Below are 19255 nucleotides of genomic sequence, written 5' to 3' on the forward strand. Positions count from 1 at the left end.
AAAGCAGTGGTTAATTGTATTTACTTCGAATGCTCTCCAGGGAAGCTTCAAATCTCCCTGTCCCTTTCATCACGCGTTCGTAATCAGGGATATTGACTTTATATACATATCAAAACTCGTTTTATATTATCACTGTCATCCGAGTTAGTTTTCTGTTACCAATAAAAGTTTCGCATATACTTCACACATGAAAAAAAGCTTAAACAAGTTCATGTGGGGAGACAGTAACTCGCTTCCAGTGGTAAACAATACCCCTCCCTAACAACCATTATACTGCAGAGGCAATAAAAACAAGTACTTTTATTATGCCAGTGAATAAGGTATGAGGAGTCTGTGTAATGTATTTCTCAACAAATAGTGTAATTACAGACAACTGGGATAAAAACACACTAATTAATGAATCACATTTCCCCTCATACAGAAACTATGCTGTATAGACTGAAACAAAACCATATGTTGCATGGGCAAACACAGTATCTAACTAAAAACTATTGTTATTAATTAGATGTGTGTGAGTTCGATTTCCCAAGGCAACAATAAAATTCAACCGAACGTGTTAAAATTCGTAAAAGTGTTAAAACTAAGTAATTATATATATATATATATATATATATATATATATATATATATATATATATATATATATATATATATATATATATATATATATAATTATATATATATATAATTCTATTTACAAAATATCCCCCTTTACAAAAATTAATATATTTCACGGCCCCCCTCGAAAAAAAAATCGTAATAGAGAGATATATTATTATAATATTTATTGTATTTATATTCAATACAAAACATACACAGCGAATATTGTAAAAATCAAATGCATGTATTATTTTTTGCCTCTTGCCGTTTAGTTCTGAAGACGATGTGGGCTGTTCTGGTAATATATGAAATACTGTCCTTTTTTTTTTTTGAGTCTATTTCTGCTTCTTCTGATTGTTCGCGGGAATTTTTTTTATTTTTTATCAGCCACTTCTCCATCTCAGGGTTAATTTTTTTAACGTAGAATAGGTCAAATAATATCACCACTTACCAATACTGGCACACCACAGACTGATAACAGGAAATTAGTGAATATTACCTGAATAAGGGAATTCCCGGACCATGAACATTTTTCTCTTTTGTGACTTTTCTCCCTTTACGGTAATTAAGCCAAACGCGAAACGGCAGCAAAGGCAGGTTATTAAAACGTGCATATGATTGGTGCGGTATTAACAAAAGATCGCGCAACCGAAAGATAAAAGCATAGCTGACAATTGAGTTGAAATGCTAACTCTCTTCAACCGAATTCCGAATTTAAACGAATATATATATATATATATATATATATATATATATATATATATATATATATATATATATATATATATATATATATATATATATATATATATATATATATATATATATATATATATATATATATATATATATATTATATATATATATATTCGTTTAAATTGAACTTGTTTAAGCTTTTTTTCATGTGTGAAGTGTGAAGTATATGCGAAACGTTTATTTGTAACAGAAAACTAACTCGGATGACAGTGATAATACAAAACGAGTTTTGATATGTATATAAAGTCAATATCCCTGATTACGAACGCGTGATGAAAGGGACAGGGAGATTTGAAGCTTCCCTGGAGAGCATTCGAAGTAAATACAATTAACCACTGCTTTGAAATTAAACATATGAATAAACAATATTTACTAATATTCATTAAGCGCTGAAATACGCAGGAAGCAAAGTTTGTGAACCAACACCAATGTGCGAATTTTTCCATTAAAATATAAAAAATAACAAAAAAGAAATAATAAAAGTTAAATACGTTTCTTTTAAAATAAAAAAAATCTACTTAGTCTTAACATTTTAAATTTGTTTTCATTATTTCACGGCCCCCCTCAACAAAACCTACGGCCCCCAAGGGGGACGCGGCCCACAGTTTGGGAAGCGCTGATCTAGGATATAAGGATTTCCTTTTGAAAAAGATTTCATTTCTCATTGCCGATGGATTTTCATTAAAGGTAATAAGGATATAAAAAAGAAACAATGCTTACCTCAGAATGCCACAGTACTAGAGATCAAAGAGTAAGAATTATTAAGTAAGAAGTAAGAGTAAGTAAAAATTATTCCTAAATTCATTGAATTTAGGAATAATTGTTATCTATAACGAAACGATATATTCAAACGATTCTTAAAAATGTCAGATTTTTTAACTGCGGATGCTTTTCTTCTTATTTTGTATGTGTGTTCGAAGTATAACGCAAAGGTGTCACATTAAAAACTTTCGTAGTAAAAATTAATCTGAAATTAATGAAATGTATTAATGAAATTGATCTGAAATTCGCAAAGTGTGAACCTCATTCAGGCCATATGAAAATTAGACCTCATGATTTTTAACTATAATAGAAGCAACAAATCTTGTTGGAATCGACCATATTACAAACAAAGGTGAGCGAATCGGTGATATAACTCTCAAGTGCATTCAAGAAAAATTTCGTCCAGGTTAAATTAAAAAGAAAAAATTTCGAATTTAGAGCTATCTTTTTGTATGCAATTGCCACTCAAGAAAAGTTTAAGCCTCTAGTACAATATTGTCCTGAGTGGAATTGCTGATCGTCGCTTTCATTTACTGCGTTCTCTTGCTTAGGATGAGTATGAAGCCTGAGGTCAGGCAATGTAAGCGACTTGCACTATGTTGAGTATTTTTCTCCGCTTTCTTTGAACACCATTTGCTAAACTTTGACTTGAAAATTGAGCAAAATTTTGTCTGGAATGGAGAATGAAGACCTCCATGCCGTTAAGAGTAATTTTTGTAACTCGCTCAGAGCAGGTGTTTGGATCAGAAGTGTAGATGCAGCATGTCCATGGAAAGGGAAAGGTAAAATATTCGGAACTTTTGTAGTGCCAAATGACACTAGATTGTGGTCGCCACAGAGAGGAAAGAAAAGTGTGCAAGTGTTCTAAGTTATTAAGAGGAGAAGTAACCTCTACGGTATATCTGGAATTAGAACTGGTAGAAAGGATCAAGGATATTAGGGCAATGGACATTGTTATTTACTTTTAATGAGAGAGAGAGAGAGGGAACGTTGGAAAGGTTTTATCGCAGTACATGAGGCTAGTAATAAAACGTACTCCTTGTTCCACATATCTACTGACATGAGGAAAATAAGGTAATAAAAATCTTTTCATACTTGTTATCATCATTCGTTGGGAGTGAAGAAGTAAAACTGAAAACAGGAAAATTAAATAACCAGTTTTAAAGCTATTAATCATCATAAGACAAATTGAGGAAATTTTTGTTTACAAAAAATAAAGTTTTATAATCGCGTTATAAATAAGGATAAAAATGTTGAATATAAAAGATTTTCATTCAAGTGTGTCGTCCAGTGAAAATCATTGAAAGATTTAAGATTTGTTTAGTGTCCTAAAAGATAGTCATCTGAAGGCTGCACTGTTTTAATACTGCCGTGGAAGGATTTTGTTTTTACTGTGCATCGGTGACATTCTATAATAGATAATAATTCTCACTGCAGACTTTTGGGACAGTCAATGCTTCAATAATCTTTTCGCTTTCATAGAGATTAATTACTTATTTCAGCTGAAAATGAGTGCTGTTTCTGCAACAAAGTCAGAGAATACATTTGAGGAGGCAAGGCACTTATATCAATTAAACATAGTATGGGTGAACGTGGTATACTACATCATCCTTCACCTGGGCGCACTGTATGGACTGTATCTGATATTCACCTCAGCAAAACTTGAAACAACAGCTTTTGGTGAGCATACACTTCTTTTTTAAAATGCCATACTTCCTGTATAAAATTTTTGCTGCTTTGTAAGCGTGAATTACGAAGTATGTTCAGTATTTTAAGTGTGAAATGTGAGTGTTAGTAAGAGCGTATATGAGAATGAGAGAGAGAGAGAGAGAGAGAAAGAGAGAGAGACAGAGAGAGAAGGCAGTGCTATACGAAATATGGAAATAATAGAACAAAAACAGAAGAGTATTGTGGTATGACAGAAATTTGGTGAATTTGCCAGGGCTTAATAATAGAAAAAAAAAAGGATTGGAGAGACTGGACGACTCCTTATTACTTATCGCGAAAGCTAAGAAAGGAGAGAAAGCATCGAAGAGACTTAAAAATAATACTGTATTATCATGAACAGTATAGTTGTTTTATTATTAGGGGTATAATCGAATGAATAACACTGATGTGACTGAGACTTTTTTAGTATTCCTAATACCTATACCTCTTAGGTATACCTATACCTAAAATGTGTAGGTTTACGCGTGAGCGTAAATTAGAATAGGATAGGATAGGACATATTGTCTGAAATTTTCGCTTTACAGAATATTTTTCGATGTGTAAAAAAACTTTAAGTTTGTACTCAAATCGATACTTTTCAGCTGACAGGATCAAAATATAAGTAGAATCTCAGAAAAAAACTGCTAATGAATAATTAAAATTGAAGAAAATTTTCTTAATGTTGTGATTAGTTATTTTCCTGCTTTAGCATTCGCATTTATATTTATATTAAATGCTTTAGCATTTATATACTGACTATTAATAATAATGTGTCAAATGCCCACCGGAAGCCCATATCAGTCATTGATTCTAATCCAAGTAATACAGGGAAATTTAACTTGACCAGTGTGACCGAGAAAATAATAATGACTTTGGCCGATTGCTTGCCTGGTGGTTTGTATTGACAGCAGAAACAATTCCAACTATGAAGTCAGCGTAATATGTCTGTTAATTGTCTACGATCTCAGGGACGTCTGTATGACTTTGGGACAAGGATATCATAACACGAGGAAAATCTAGCAATTAACAAAAGGCAAGTATTGCATTGCACCAATAATTACTTTATTTGGCCGAATAAGGAACAGTACATACCAATCGAATTCCAGGCAAATACAGCTGAATTTCTGTATTTCAAAAATATGACATATAAATTCTTTATTTTCCTCTTCATAAAATTTAATTTATAACTTAAATATAAAGAGCTAATAAGCTTCATTTCGGCGATTAAACAATATTTTAAATTAAGGGGATATAAAATCCACATTGTTTTAAAACCGAATAAGAAACTCAAAGATTGGAATCAGAGAGTTTCATGACGAATATAGTAAACTATATGTGTTTTTACATTATGGAAAATACCTAAGAATAGCGATCTGAACTTTCTCCACCTTTGCAACGAGTTGTCGGTATTCTACTACGTACTAGGGTCACTTGCATTAGCTCACGCTAGTGATCGCCGACACTTTATAGTTTACTATATTCGGCATGAAACTCTCTGATTCCAATCTTTGAGTTTCTTATTCGGTTTTAAAACAATGTGGATTTATATCCCCTTAATTTAAAATTTAATTTATAAGTTATTGAAAAAAAAAAAAGTTTTCATCCATGAAATTCATCGCGTTATTAAATAACATAGTAATATATCAAAGGAAAATGTGTAGTGGCCCAGAATTTCCTGAAAGCTCTTACTTCTTTTACTTAAAGAAGCTCTTACCTCTTACTATTGATTTACGAAGAAACCTTTCCCTTTAAAGTAAAATTGTATTACTCCTCGTAAATCAAAATTAATCTCGTTATTTATCCAAGAAACATATTATAACCGTAAAGTAATTCTTTCCTGTTCATAAGGATGGTCTATATATTCTGCTTAATTTAAATGAATAATACTGAATTATTAAGCCAAGAATATGTATTGATCTTGTCTGGCGGTTTATTTGTTATCAAAGAGAAGCTTTTGAGAAAGATGACAAGAATGTATTTTGCAAGCATTAAAGGTGCACAGAGTATTCTCATCACCATCGGAGAATAGCATAAAGGTCTGTCTTTTGCACAGTTGTCGTAGAAGATCTTCAACAGTGGAATGATTGGCATTGTAAGATTTCTCAAATGAGTAGGAGAGTTAGTGTAGTACAGTAACTTAATCATAACCATGGTCAGCATTATTAGACATTCAGGTATAGGAAAAGGATGGAAGAAGGTATACAGTGCCCTGCAGTACTCGTGCATCATTAATGAAGTAGTCCTGCGTCCACTCTGTGTAATTTAATAACTGGCTATCTACTTCTAATTACAGAAATCGACGTAGACAAAAAGATGGCAGTTTGTTAAGGAAACGAAATCTTCAAAACAGATTCAATCAAATGCAACAGATAAAAGAGCCACAGCACAGATTTTTCCATGCCATGTGTATATTAGTGGTACATACTGACAAGATTGTTGTTAACCTTTTAGAGAAGAAGAAGAAGGAGAAGAATCCGTAGAGGTTGCCACACAATAACTACTTAGTTAGGACAGAGTAAGCTGTTTAGAGTACATGCATTACTTGAGAGCACATCAAGGTAAATAGCTTAAAAGCATATTTCTCGTTTATCTTTTAAGCATTTTTCGACTGAAATCGGCTTGCTTTCATTTTGTATACATGATGTATATGTCTGTGTACATTGGTCACTAACTAGATGATAACGAGCGTGATTCAAAAGGATAGATTATTATTAGATTCATAATTTAATTGCAACCAAATCTGTAACAATAACATATTTATTTATTAAATCTGAATTTCATTGTCAAGCATTACAAGAAGTTTGAATTTTGCATTCCATTCATTTTTTCATTTTACTTTTTTCACTTTCCACCGTTTATGAAGAGGCTGTCTTCCTGTCATACGCAAGTCCTAAAAGAAACATGATATTGGTGAATGCCGTTGTCAAGTTAATTTTCACGACATATTCACTGGTAGCGTAGTCGTATTAAATCTGAATTTCATTGAAAGCATTACAAGAAGTTTTACTTATGTACTCCATTTATTTTTTTCATTTTGCATTTCGCACTTTCCACTGTTTCTGAAGAGGCTGTCTTCCTGTCATACGCAAGTCCTATAAGAGCCATGAGATTGATGAATGCTGTTGTCAAGTTAATTTTCATGCCATATTCGCTGGTAGCGTAGTCGTAAGGAAACGTATGGTGGTAGTTGTGAAATCCTTCACCAATGGAACAAAAAGCTACTATGGCTCCATCTTTGGTGTTGTTACTGTTGTCGTAAGGTTGCCATCCAAACATATGAGCAGCACTGTTTACAAGCCAGGTCATATGCAAAATAGCTGCCACTCTTCCCACATTCATTAGAAAAGCGTGCACAATATTTTCTTCCCAGAACCAATAAGGAATAAAAACCGGCACGATTATACCGAATAGCAATGCCAAAGGAATATAATACCTGCAATGAAAATAATATCTATAATTTGCAATAATAATATTTTTAATAATAATAATGTTTTCTTATCACATTACATTTTCATGTATTACATAATAATATTATTATTATATTATTATGTAATATTATTATTCATATATATTACATAATAATATTAAAATAACTATTACGTCTTACATATGTAGCAAAAATTATATAGAATTCAAAACAATTTTTGTTAACATGTGCACTAGACATATTAAAACAAGTCTAGTGCACATGTTCCATTAAAGCTATTAATTACATAATAATATTATTACATATTACATTGTACATAGTAATAATAATACATTATATATTGATAAAGAACCTGGTAATATTATCATATTATTACACTAAACTCGTACATAGCAAGATTCATATATTGCATAATAACACTGTTACATCACATTCAGTAATTTTAATTTTAATATTAATTTAATTACGTTTGATGCAATTAATACTTCATGTTTGTTCATTTAAGATACGGTTTATAAAAGACTAATTACATTACTTAAATGTTTACTTATTTTTGAAAGAGAGAGAGAGAGAGAGAGAGAGAGAGAGAGAGAGAGAGAGAGAGAGAGAGAGGGAGGGAGGGAGGGAGGGAGGGAGGGACAGACTTATGTATAGAATAATGTAAAGGAACCGAAATAATATATTAACGTAAATGAGTTGGGGAGTAAATATTAAAATATTAATAAAATAAGCCGTCTAATAATAATATAATAACGATATAATAATAAGAATAAAATCACACACACACACACACACACACGCATGTCTCGTTTCATATATTACCTTTACGTTCAACAAAGAAAATACTGAGAACGTTTATTTGTGATAAATGACTATTACTGTTTTTGTTACTCTTACTCCGCAGATTTTCTTAGTTCGTTTGAGCAGTTGGCGTTTCTTCTGCCTCTCTCGAAACTTTTATCCTGAGAAACGTTAGTTTCGAAAATCCCCGCATATATCTCGCACCCCGATTTTTTAACTTTAATTTTGTGGAAAAAAATGCGAGTTATATTGGAGTAAATACGGTACTTGATATTAGGGTTCTTCTCCTGGTATCAATTATAAATTGCTAAAGTGCCCGGAATATTATTGGTAGATAGTGTAAATTCCTTATCCTCAGATGTCAATGTTCGCTTCAACATCGCAATAATCCTCTGAGTAGTATTTGCAATTTTACTATGTAACCTTCATCATCATTATCATCAAATTCCTGACTTGTACTCTCAAGAGGTGTAAGGAATACGATAGCACTACATGAAAAACTTACATCACCACTAACTTCCTATCTACAATTTTCGTCCAAATCAATCTGTTACCTGCTCAGGCTCTAATATTATCAGATCTTATATTTCTGTCTTCTAAGGCTTTTTACTGTATCGATCCACCTATATCTCGGTCTTCTTCTGGATCTTTTTCCTGCCAATCTGACAAAGAACACTTGTTTTGCTAACCTGTCCCATTCGGTTTAAGTGACCATGCCACCTGAGATTAGCTCTACTAACATATTGGATGCAAACCATGTCAAGTTCTTTCCTAATATCCTCGTTTTTAACATGATATTGCCATTGATGCCATCTGATCACGCCCCTTACCGTTCTCATGACTCTCATATCTGAGGTCTCTAGTCTTTGGCCAAATGTTTTATTTCTAACCCAGCTCTCAGATTCATAAGTTAAAATTGTCTTGAGACTGTCTTGGATACGCTAATTTAGTGTTACAACTACTTTCTCTCTTATTCCATATGAATTTATTCAGTTGACATCTTACCATACCAGCTTTGTTAATTCTGTTGTCTATTTCCATATTTAGTTTACCATCTTCACTAAACATCGTCCCTAAGTAGCTGAAATGTTTTACTTGTTCTGTAGGTTTTCCATTCACAATGCAGTTTATATTTCCAATGCTTCTGCCTATTTTCAGTTTCTTTGTCTTGTTATTGCTGACCTTCATGCCACATATATTACAACAAATTATTGAATTTATTCAGGGAATCTACAGACTTGTACTGGTTTTATTTAGAATTATAACCTCATCCGCATAAAGTAAAGAGCTGAGATTAACATCTCATTTACATCCATGTCTGACATCACATTTAACATTAAATCATCTTCCTGTACTTCCTTCAATTCTAACTGCTGACCCTGGTAGCCTCTATTTGGCGTGAATCCAGTTTGTTCTTCACTAAGTTTCCCTTCCACAATCCTTCTTAACCGTTTCTCAAGTATACTTGCATAAATCTTACCAGGAACACTGAGTAGGGAAACACCTCTGTAATTCTGACATTGTCTTATTTCCCTTTTTATATATGAGTACTTTGAGCTCTACTCCAATCATCTGGAATTCGTCCCTCTGTCTAGGCAGAACTATGGAGTGCAGCCTTTAGAGGTTTTTTTTTATCTCTGTGCTGTTATTGATTGTTTCATTTAGCAATTTTTCGAAGTAATTACTCCATACATCAAGGATATCTTTTTCTCCAGTTTTCATGTCACTTTTATCATCTCTAATTCCTTTTACAGCACTTTTTCATCCATCCATTACTGAGCTTTTTCAACAATGTACAATGATGATACAACATCCATTCCACCCTAACCTATCTATTCGTCAAACATTAGGGTTATATTCCATGCCCTCATTTAAGCATCTTTTAAAGATATCCAGGCATTGCTGAAAATTTTCCCACTCAGTATCTGAAATCATTGGACCAAAGATAGTAATCTCCTAAGTTGATCGTACTTTCCGGCTTTGTAGTTCAGCATGTAATGTGTTCTAATGGCAACATCAATGTAATTAAGTGCTTCCTAAGATCTTACAGCATGATCACTGTCACCAACTGGTGGTAAAATACTCATGTTCTTAACAGAGACTCCTCCCTTCTGACACTATGAAGAAATTTAGTACTCTTTGACTTCGAGTTCCTTCTTTCACATGCCGCTTAACAAAGTCGTATCGCAACAATTCAATAATTTACTTTTCATTATTATCATGAGATTTCTCTTCTATGCAATCAATGTCTGGATAATTAAAATTACTCATAATGATCCCTCGTTAAGTATCCATAAAGCTACATTGGCGATGCCTTTCTTCCTTCCCTACAACCTAGCCGCCAGATCTGCATAAACACCATATATTTCATTCTGTTAGCTTCCACTTCACATCAGATAGTCTCAAACTACAGTTATGCGACATTGTTTTCTAGTGTTTCTTCCTTAACTGGACTTAAGTCTTCTGATATCATACTAGTACACCCTCCCTATCCTCTCTCTTTTGTCTTAATTATTTCCTAAAAATAGTATACGCATTAGGCTCGATACCAGTTACCATATCTGATTCTGATAGCCATGTTTCATTAATGCCTACAGTCTTAGGCCACAACGAATTCAATAAAGCGATAAACTCTACCCATTTGCTTCTAACGCTCCTGGCATTTATGTATAAATATACCAAATCACCACCTAGCCTATTCCTATAATTAGATATGCAATCTACTTGGTCTTGTTGTAGAACTTTCTATTTTCCCTCCCCTCAAACAGTCTCCGCAGCTCAGTTGGTATAGACGAAGCCCTTTTGTCGGAGAAACTCGTGTTCGATTCCCATCCATAACGTGAGGAACCTTTATCTGGTCTCTTTCGACTTCGACTTTTCACCCGGAAACTCGGGTTTTTCGTTCCCCAGAACAGGCAAACTGGTCCCATGAACACAGCATCTACAGACGTAGGACATACCGGGAGGCATAGGCCAACCACATTGTCCTCGAGACAGTCGCGGTTGCGAAGTCCACAGCATTACATGCTGTGGATCAATCAGATCAATCTTGAAAAGCATAAGACAAGGCAAGACATACTCAAAATATCCATTCCTCTCTTAATGGTCTAGTTTCTGAATAAAGAAATAATACAAATAAGTGACAATTTATACAACAAGATTCATGCAAATCTTTGAATTCTCCTTAATCTGATACGATAAAGCGAGAGATAAATGACGTTATGGCATTTCGTTAATACAATTTACCATAGAACAATTTTTAGATTTAAGGTAATTTATTTATCTCTCAAACTTTAATGTTTTAAAAATCCAACACTTGTCCTACAGTTTATTAACTATAAATTTTGAGTAACGCGTTATAACAGTTGGACATTAAATTTGATATTATAAATATCAAGTGGCACCGATGACATACATATGACGATAATAACTACAAATGTTAACTTAAAGTCAAAAACATAAAGTAAACTTTAAAACGTTACAATTTTCAATTAAATTTATAAAAATAAAAATAATAATAAAACAATAATGTTATGGTCCTATTTACTCACCTTCTTTGAAATCTTATAAGTGGATCATTTAGAAGATCATTCAGATCAATCTTCTGGCCTTTGCTTTTCACCTCCGGATGTTTATTCATCATTAGCCAGCCAATGTGAGCATAAAAGAATCCACGGTTAATGTTGTGTGGATCAGCATCTGTCTCAGTGTATTTATGATGAACACGATGATCTCTGCACCAGTCATAAATATCTCTCTACAAATCAGAAATATTTACAAATAAAGAAATATTTCACGTACTGTTCATGTTTCACATATGAACAGTACGTGAAATATTTCTTTCTCTAATAAGCAGAGTAAAAAATATTTTTTACTCTGCTAACTGAAATACAAAATTTTTCGTATTTCAGTTAGCAGAGTAAAAAGATCTAAGTTATAAAATAAAAAAATAAAAAACAGAAAGAGAAAAGCCTTCTCTGGAAAAAAATTCAGAAAACATTATATCAAACGTTTCGCCGAAATAAATTTATCAATAGTAAAATCGATTGCCTGACATTAACTTTGGTTATTTATGTAATGGAACTGATAAATAATAAATTAATAAATCAATTGTCTCTGTAGCAGGAACATTAAAAGTTATTAATTATTCAGATATATTAAATATATGAGTAATTCATTTAATAATCAATTATTCAGATATTCAGAATAATGAATAATTTAATAATCCACTTTGGAAAAAATTTTTTCATAATTGATAAAAAAAAATCATACAGAAAACGGTTTAAATTTCTATTATAAGGGCAGCTGGATCTTACTTGCAATGCTCCACTTTGCATGCATACGAAGAATAGACGAAGTGGCCATCTTGCTTTGTAGGACCGGTGGCTCCACAGTCGATGACTTCCACCCGTTACTGACAAGCCCGTATACATACCATAGATTGAATCTAAAAGAAATATAAATTAAGGATATTGTTCTTCTATTGGTCTTATTTAAATCTTCATGAGAATCTATTTGATCGGCATGGATGTCTTTTATTAATAGCAGGAGCTTACCAGATGACTCGATTATTAAGTCACCTTGCTTTTAAAACACAATTTCATTCTAACCATGAAAACTAGGAATTTAAAAAGATAAGAAAAATCTATTTACTGGCTAGGTGAATATTTGAGGGTAAGAGGATTCAAGTCATGTCCTTATTCAAGCCATTCAGCCAAATCTACGTGAAGAAAGGATCACAGAAATAATACTCATCGGCATGGAAACATTTATTTCCCTCTCTACCCTACATTTTCGTTCTCTATCTAAAGCCTGATCCTCCCACAGATATGCCAAGACTGTACAAAAGAAATCAGATACCACAACTGGCTTCCATCCAAAACCCCGTCTTCTTGCCTATACAGACTACACCAAAGCCCGGAATACATCAAATACTGATTTTTATGGAGCTAAAAGCATGGAACTTGCATGATGACCAAATGGCAACCATGCCGTCTGGTCTCTAGGTAAAGCTTTTGGCCGTAACGTCTGCCCAACACTACTCCCACAACTATTCACCCTGTTTATACTATTATATCATTACTCATAGAAAGAACCAATTTCCCGGCTTCTTACTTCTCCAGCGCTTGCACAGCTGCTCATGGTAAATGTCCCTCAACCATTCCGAACACCCAAAACTCAATTCCAAATTTGATCTTTGGTTAGAAAGAGATCAGAAAAATTTTGCTCAAATTAGATACCAAAAATTATCCTCGCTCTGATGGCATCTCTCCAGTTGTTATAAAGCTCTGTTTCCCAGAGCTCCCCACCTACATTATGCTGCCTATATGCACATTGTCATTCCTTTGGTATCTATCATGCAGTCTGGCAACTGTCCCATACACAACCTCTTCCTAAGAAGTGTGACAAATCCTGACCTTCAAACCACGGTCCAATTTCTCTCTCCCTCCTCAATTTTTCTAAAGTAATGGAAAGAATCATCAATGTCCAACTCCTGCACTACATTGAAGACTCTCATCTAATCAATGACTTACAGTATGGATTCTCACTGTCGATCAACAGGGGATATACTAACTCATGTCAGCCATTTCTGGACATGCACTTTGGAAAGTTATTGCGAAACTCAAGTGGTTGCTCTTGATATCTCCAATATTTCACCGAGTTTGGCACAAAGGTCTATTAAGAAAAATTCCATCATTAGGTCTTCTCCTGACTTCTGCAATTGGATATCCAGCCACCTGGCCGTACGCTCACTTCGAGTAATGTTGGATGGCTTTATCTCCTATCTATACAACTAATTCTTGGCTCCCACAAAGCTCTGTTTTCTCTCTCTCCCAATCCCTTGCTTTTATACATAAATTAGTATACCCCAGTTGACTTCGAATTGAGCAGACAGTTTTGCTGATGTCAGTCCATTACACTCCTGCTAATCGTTTGAGAAACCCTGCAAAGCACAAATCACCACAGCCTCCAAAAGTCTAGCCTCTACCTTAAATTCCGATCTTCAAACCATTCATCAATCGGGTTTGGATAACATTATCAATTTCAATGGGAGAAAGAGACTCACTTGACTTTATTGGCGCATGCCATAAAAAAACGCTGATGACGCTGATATTCACCTGTGTTCATGGGAATTTCAGTCAAGTCTAGACGGTGCAGTCGAGTCGAATTCCACTTATCCTCACCTTCACGTGATGTTCTCCGTCATCCTCTCTGTAGGTAAACGAGGAAAGCGAACGTCATCCTCTTAGAATGAGAACGAGGAAAGTTATTTGCTTCAGAACCTTGGTCGGAGAAGTGCAAAAAAAGACTAAAGCAAAAGTCAACAGCAATAAGATGGCAAATGACAGTGAAACAGAACAATAGGCCCCGAGTTCTGAGTGACTCTCACCTACCTTTCTACGATTGCAGAAAAGAATAAGGAAGAGTGAAGGGTGCTAACCCGCACTCCGGCAAAGGAATCTCAAACTGATTTCCTACTGAAGAATTAGGCAACACAAATGTGGACATTCTGTCCATAAACGAATCGAAAAGAACAAAAGAACTGACAGCATGATGGAATGACGGCTCACTAAATTTCATTGGCCCAGCAACCAACAATGCAGTTCAAGGTGGAGTCGGTTTCATTTTAAGGAAATGACTAAAAGAAAAAAATTTCGTGTAACATTCTCTCCGAAATTGGCATTCAGGTGGTAAGTCTGTTGGAAGAAAAGTTACCCTTGAAATTATCACGTTATGCTCCTACATCGGCCTCAAGTGATAACGAGATACATTAATTCTAAAAGAATCTTCAGGAGCCGCTGCAGCAAAAACCCATGCACACTTATCATCATATATGCTTTCTTCCAAAAAAGAGCAGGAAAAGGTAGACTTGGAAATCCCTAAATGACGATATAAGAAATTAAATACATTACATTCTAGCAGACTGCAAAAGAACAGTTTAAGATGGAGGAACAAATGGTAGAAAGTGATGTGGCATCCATTCGGACAACTGACCACTACCAGCAATCCTACAAATGGACACAAAAAGGAAGAAAACATACGAGCAATCTTAAACCATTTAAACGACCCACATATTTAGCTCCTGATTTGTTTAAGTAATCTTTTGATCAAATAAAATTACGAAATATGACATTGACAAGGATTATTACTGCTTCCTGAAAATCTATACAAGTGCATGGAAAATTCTAAAGTCAATCAAGAACCCCCCCCCCACAAAAATAAAAATAAAAATAAAAATAAAATAAAGACATTGCATACAAATCTTGAATTCACTAAAAAAGAGAACGGAACTGAAAGATAAACCAAACTCACAACTTGATTATAAAATTATTTGCAAAGTATTAAGAAAGATCACAGAGGACTATCAAACCTACAGGGGAAAACGACTAAGAAATGCCGCCGAATCTAAAACGAGAGTATAAAAAGAGTTGAAAGAGAATTAACTATGAAAAGGCCAATCCCAACAGCACTACTAGATCAAGATGGAAGAAGACACACAAACATGAACAAAAATGGAAAAAAAATAGTACGAGACTTCTACAATGACATTTTTGCATCAAAATACCGCTTATCTGAATTAACAAATTATTACCAAAATTGATAATATATACGATGGACCAGAAGTACTCCCAGACAAAATAGAATAAGCATTGAAAAACATGAAACCAAATACAGCTCCCTGCATCGATAAGCTGAAAATTAAAGATATTCAACAAGGATGACAACAATTTTGTAAAGCTCTGGCCGAAAGATTTACTTAATACCTAAAAGAAGAAAAAATACCATCAAAATTGAAGGCATCAGAAACAATTCTTCTCTTCAAAAAAAAAAAAAAAAGCAACACAGATGACATCAAGAATTACCGTCCTGTATGTCTGTTATCATACATAGAACTATTTTATAGAAGATGTTGGTTGCGGAGACTGAACGCCTTCAGTGAAATTGAGTAAAGTATTAGTAAGAAGTTGGCATCAATAATTCCCCCACTGTCTGGCAAATCTGTCCAAAAGCGTGGAGCAATTAACCACCCCATACACAGTTAAAATCCAAACACCCACGGATCAAATTTTTCCTCTTTTTCATTTATCCCTTCTATTGCTTAGCTGTGGAACAGACTTCCACCATATGTGGTGGAAGTCTGTTCCACAAGTAGTACAACCCAAGTTTCTCAAGTAATACAACACACATTTCAAATCAAATGTGAATAAGTTCCTTATCGCCCATCTATAGGTTGACCAAACTTTTGTGGATGGGCTCTCCATAATAAAAAAAAGTCTGTTGCCCAATACAGGAATGCTTGATAAGCCCATACGTTCCTCATTTAGGTTTATTTTCGATTTTTCGATATGATCCAAAATTATAGTTTTATATAAACAGTTCCTTCTGTTCTTGGACATGTTTGATTGCAAATGTCTTTCGGTAGTAGATTAGTGGACTAAAGAGACTTGAAAATGTTCAGTCTTTGGTATCTTAAAGTAGAGTTTTCGGAATACCTAACCACTGGTCATTCCTTTTACTAATACTATTGGTTACACTTGCTTTCAGTGTAAGCAATCTTATACTGTATCCCTATTCATGTTGTAAGCTAGTGCACTGGTTCTGTTTAAATTGGTTTTGTTTTTCTTAATGTATTAAACTTAAGATTCGTAGTCGAAATATTGATTCCAATGAGTTGATAGCATAAAACTATATTTCAAATTCGCAAACAGCCAGCAATTATAGGCAACTGCTCAGCTTTGCTTTCGGATCAAATGAACAATCCCAGTTGTTATATTGTTTGTAACGAAATCTTGTTTAATGACTGAACTGTAATCTCTGAACAACATTCGAAACTCTGAACAACGGACTGCTTCTTTATACTATCCACTACGAATTGATGAAAGAAAATATATTTTCTTGATTGCATTGCATTATACAGAGATGTGCAAATCGAACACTCTAAACTTAGGATATAATAATAATAATAATAATAATAATAATAATAATAATAATAATAATAATAATAATAATAATAATAATAATAATAATAATAACAACAATAATAATAATAATAGCAGTAACAATGATATTAGCCTGTCTATTCATGCCAGTATTAAAACCACTCAGCTTCAAAAGCCGAGTGGAACCGTATAGTGGAACCGTATAGTACAAATACAAAGGAACTAGCATTAAATTGCTGCGGTATGCAAATAACAGAAATTGTTCACGACACGCACTTAATCCTCTTGGAAATCAACTGTGGTTAAAGGCATGAAAAGTATAGAAATGAGATAACGAAAGGAAGTCCAAGAATCAATCAGTCGAGCAGACCAAATAAACCAACAAAAAGGAAAGGAAAGGTATGAAGACGAGAGTGAATACTTCCAGTTGTGCAGCGGTACTCGTAGCACGGTGTGTAGAGATGCTTCCATATGTGCACAGGTTTTCTCCGGAACATTCTGGACTTGTAGCCTTATTGTAGATGAAATTTATGCTGTGCACAAATAATTTGACTTCAGATAATTGTAAATCTCATACTGCAAAATGAATCATAGTACATGGTTTTCAAAATCACATAGAAGTATTGCGAGGAAATATTATTCCTCATAACCCATCATCCGTTTCCTAAGATTTTAGGAAATATTATCGGAGTAGGACTTTCTTTTGAAATTTCCGGTAAATTGGACACTTTTACGACATTCTGAGCAATTGTGTGTCAAATAAACTTTGGGAAAGCAAACCCCTTTAATATCGAGATAACGCACGATATCATACTGGAAAGGCTGTAGCAAGATGGTTTTAGGAAATAAAGTTTTGCTGTCATAAAATTTACCTGAATTCCATTGAGCATGGATGGAAGCTGAGTGGAAAGTTTAGTATTACAGTGCTATAATCAAGGTTGCAGGACAGCATTTTACTGCATCAAGTTTGTTCATGGAAGTTTCTAAGTGGTGGTCTGAATGAAAAATGAAAAGTTACAAAACGAAAATGATAGCTTTTAATCACACAGAGTCTGGACATTGGAGTGGTTAAAGTTTATTATGAGAAGGGTAGCCTGGAAAAAAAATTATCACACCTACACCTTTTAGTGTAGTGTGATTTAGAAGAACCAAGCCTGATAAGCCATCGATTGTTAATCAGCCCTCATATGGTACACTCCTCAGCTGAGAAAAAAAGTGCAAGTGCCGTTGCTGAATATCGTACACTCTACAAGTGACAACCAGAAGATTGTTACCATTCAAAAGTTATTATTTTGTCACTAGCACTTTTATTAAAAAATGAATTAAACGAAAGGAACAACCTCTTACATATACATATAAAGTATATTCATTTAAATTTTTAGAATTACTAACTTGCTAGCCAAAAAATACTTACAAGAACCAAAATGCTTACAATACAATCTCTTGCTCTCTGCGATCGCTTAGTACTATTTTCCCCCTTATTTGAAGCGGTCAAACTTCTTATTAGCAGGAATATCATGATTACGATACAAATGATAGAAACAATATATAAGAATAATATCAAACAATTACATCATTTTTATATTATTCATAAGCAATATAAACAATACTAAAGTTCATTTCTTTAGAAGACAAAACAAAGGATATTTACTGAATATTAATGTCTTCCACATGGAAAAATTATAGAATAAAACCCCATAAACAGTATAAAGTAACACAAGATGGAGTACTAAAAACTTTGCGACATGAATCCAGAGAATCTTCTGAGGAGTGTCTTTAATCTTAGACTCAGTTTTCCTTTCTTGCTCAATGAATGACTTACGAAGAGGCATTATGTATTGCATTTACTGAAAAGAATGAAAATAGACAAAGATGAGTAAAACGAATATTTAACTTAGTAGTGAAAATAAGTGAAACACGGTAATTTTCAGTTAACAATAAAATTAATCTGTTTTATTATATAAAACAACATTGAAATATGAAAGCCAAACATTTGCGTCACTGCAATAAAAGACAAATGACTTTAGTTCAACTGGCGAATAAGAAAATAAGCATAAAATTCTGTTACAATATAACATCAAACGAACGAACCGAATAATACCATTCTAATTTCATAAAAGTACATTTTAGATGAATGAACTAATGAATGAACTAACGCCTTTTTATTCCCGTATATACGGGAGTAGGCGAGGCCATTTAGCCCTATCTAACTTTTGGAGACTGAGTGGGCAGTTCAATCTCCACTGGTACCCAATCAGAG

General features: G+C 33.8%; 1 protein-coding gene across 1 annotated transcript; it reads right to left on the minus strand.

The window, feature by feature from the left end:
- Window positions 1-6803: 6803 nt before the first annotated feature.
- LOC150104271 (delta(9)-fatty-acid desaturase fat-6-like) lies at window positions 6804-18827 on the minus strand. Its single transcript, XM_090396449.1, has 4 exons — window positions 18647-18827; window positions 12370-12500; window positions 11605-11810; window positions 6804-7258 (listed from the first exon to the last, which is right to left on the minus strand). The coding sequence occupies exons 1-4, from the start codon at window positions 18825-18827 to the stop codon at window positions 6829-6831; spliced, it is 948 nt and encodes a 315-aa protein (XP_090252575.1). The 3' UTR covers window positions 6804-6828.
- Between the last annotated feature and the right edge of the window lie 428 nt (window positions 18828-19255).

The sequence above is a fragment of the Typopeltis vanoorti genome, chromosome 8 (assembly GCF_054136105.1).
Source record: "Typopeltis vanoorti isolate ZY-2024b chromosome 8, IOZ_Tvanoo_1.0, whole genome shotgun sequence".
Classification (NCBI taxonomy): domain Eukaryota; kingdom Metazoa; phylum Arthropoda; class Arachnida; order Uropygi; family Thelyphonidae; genus Typopeltis; species Typopeltis vanoorti.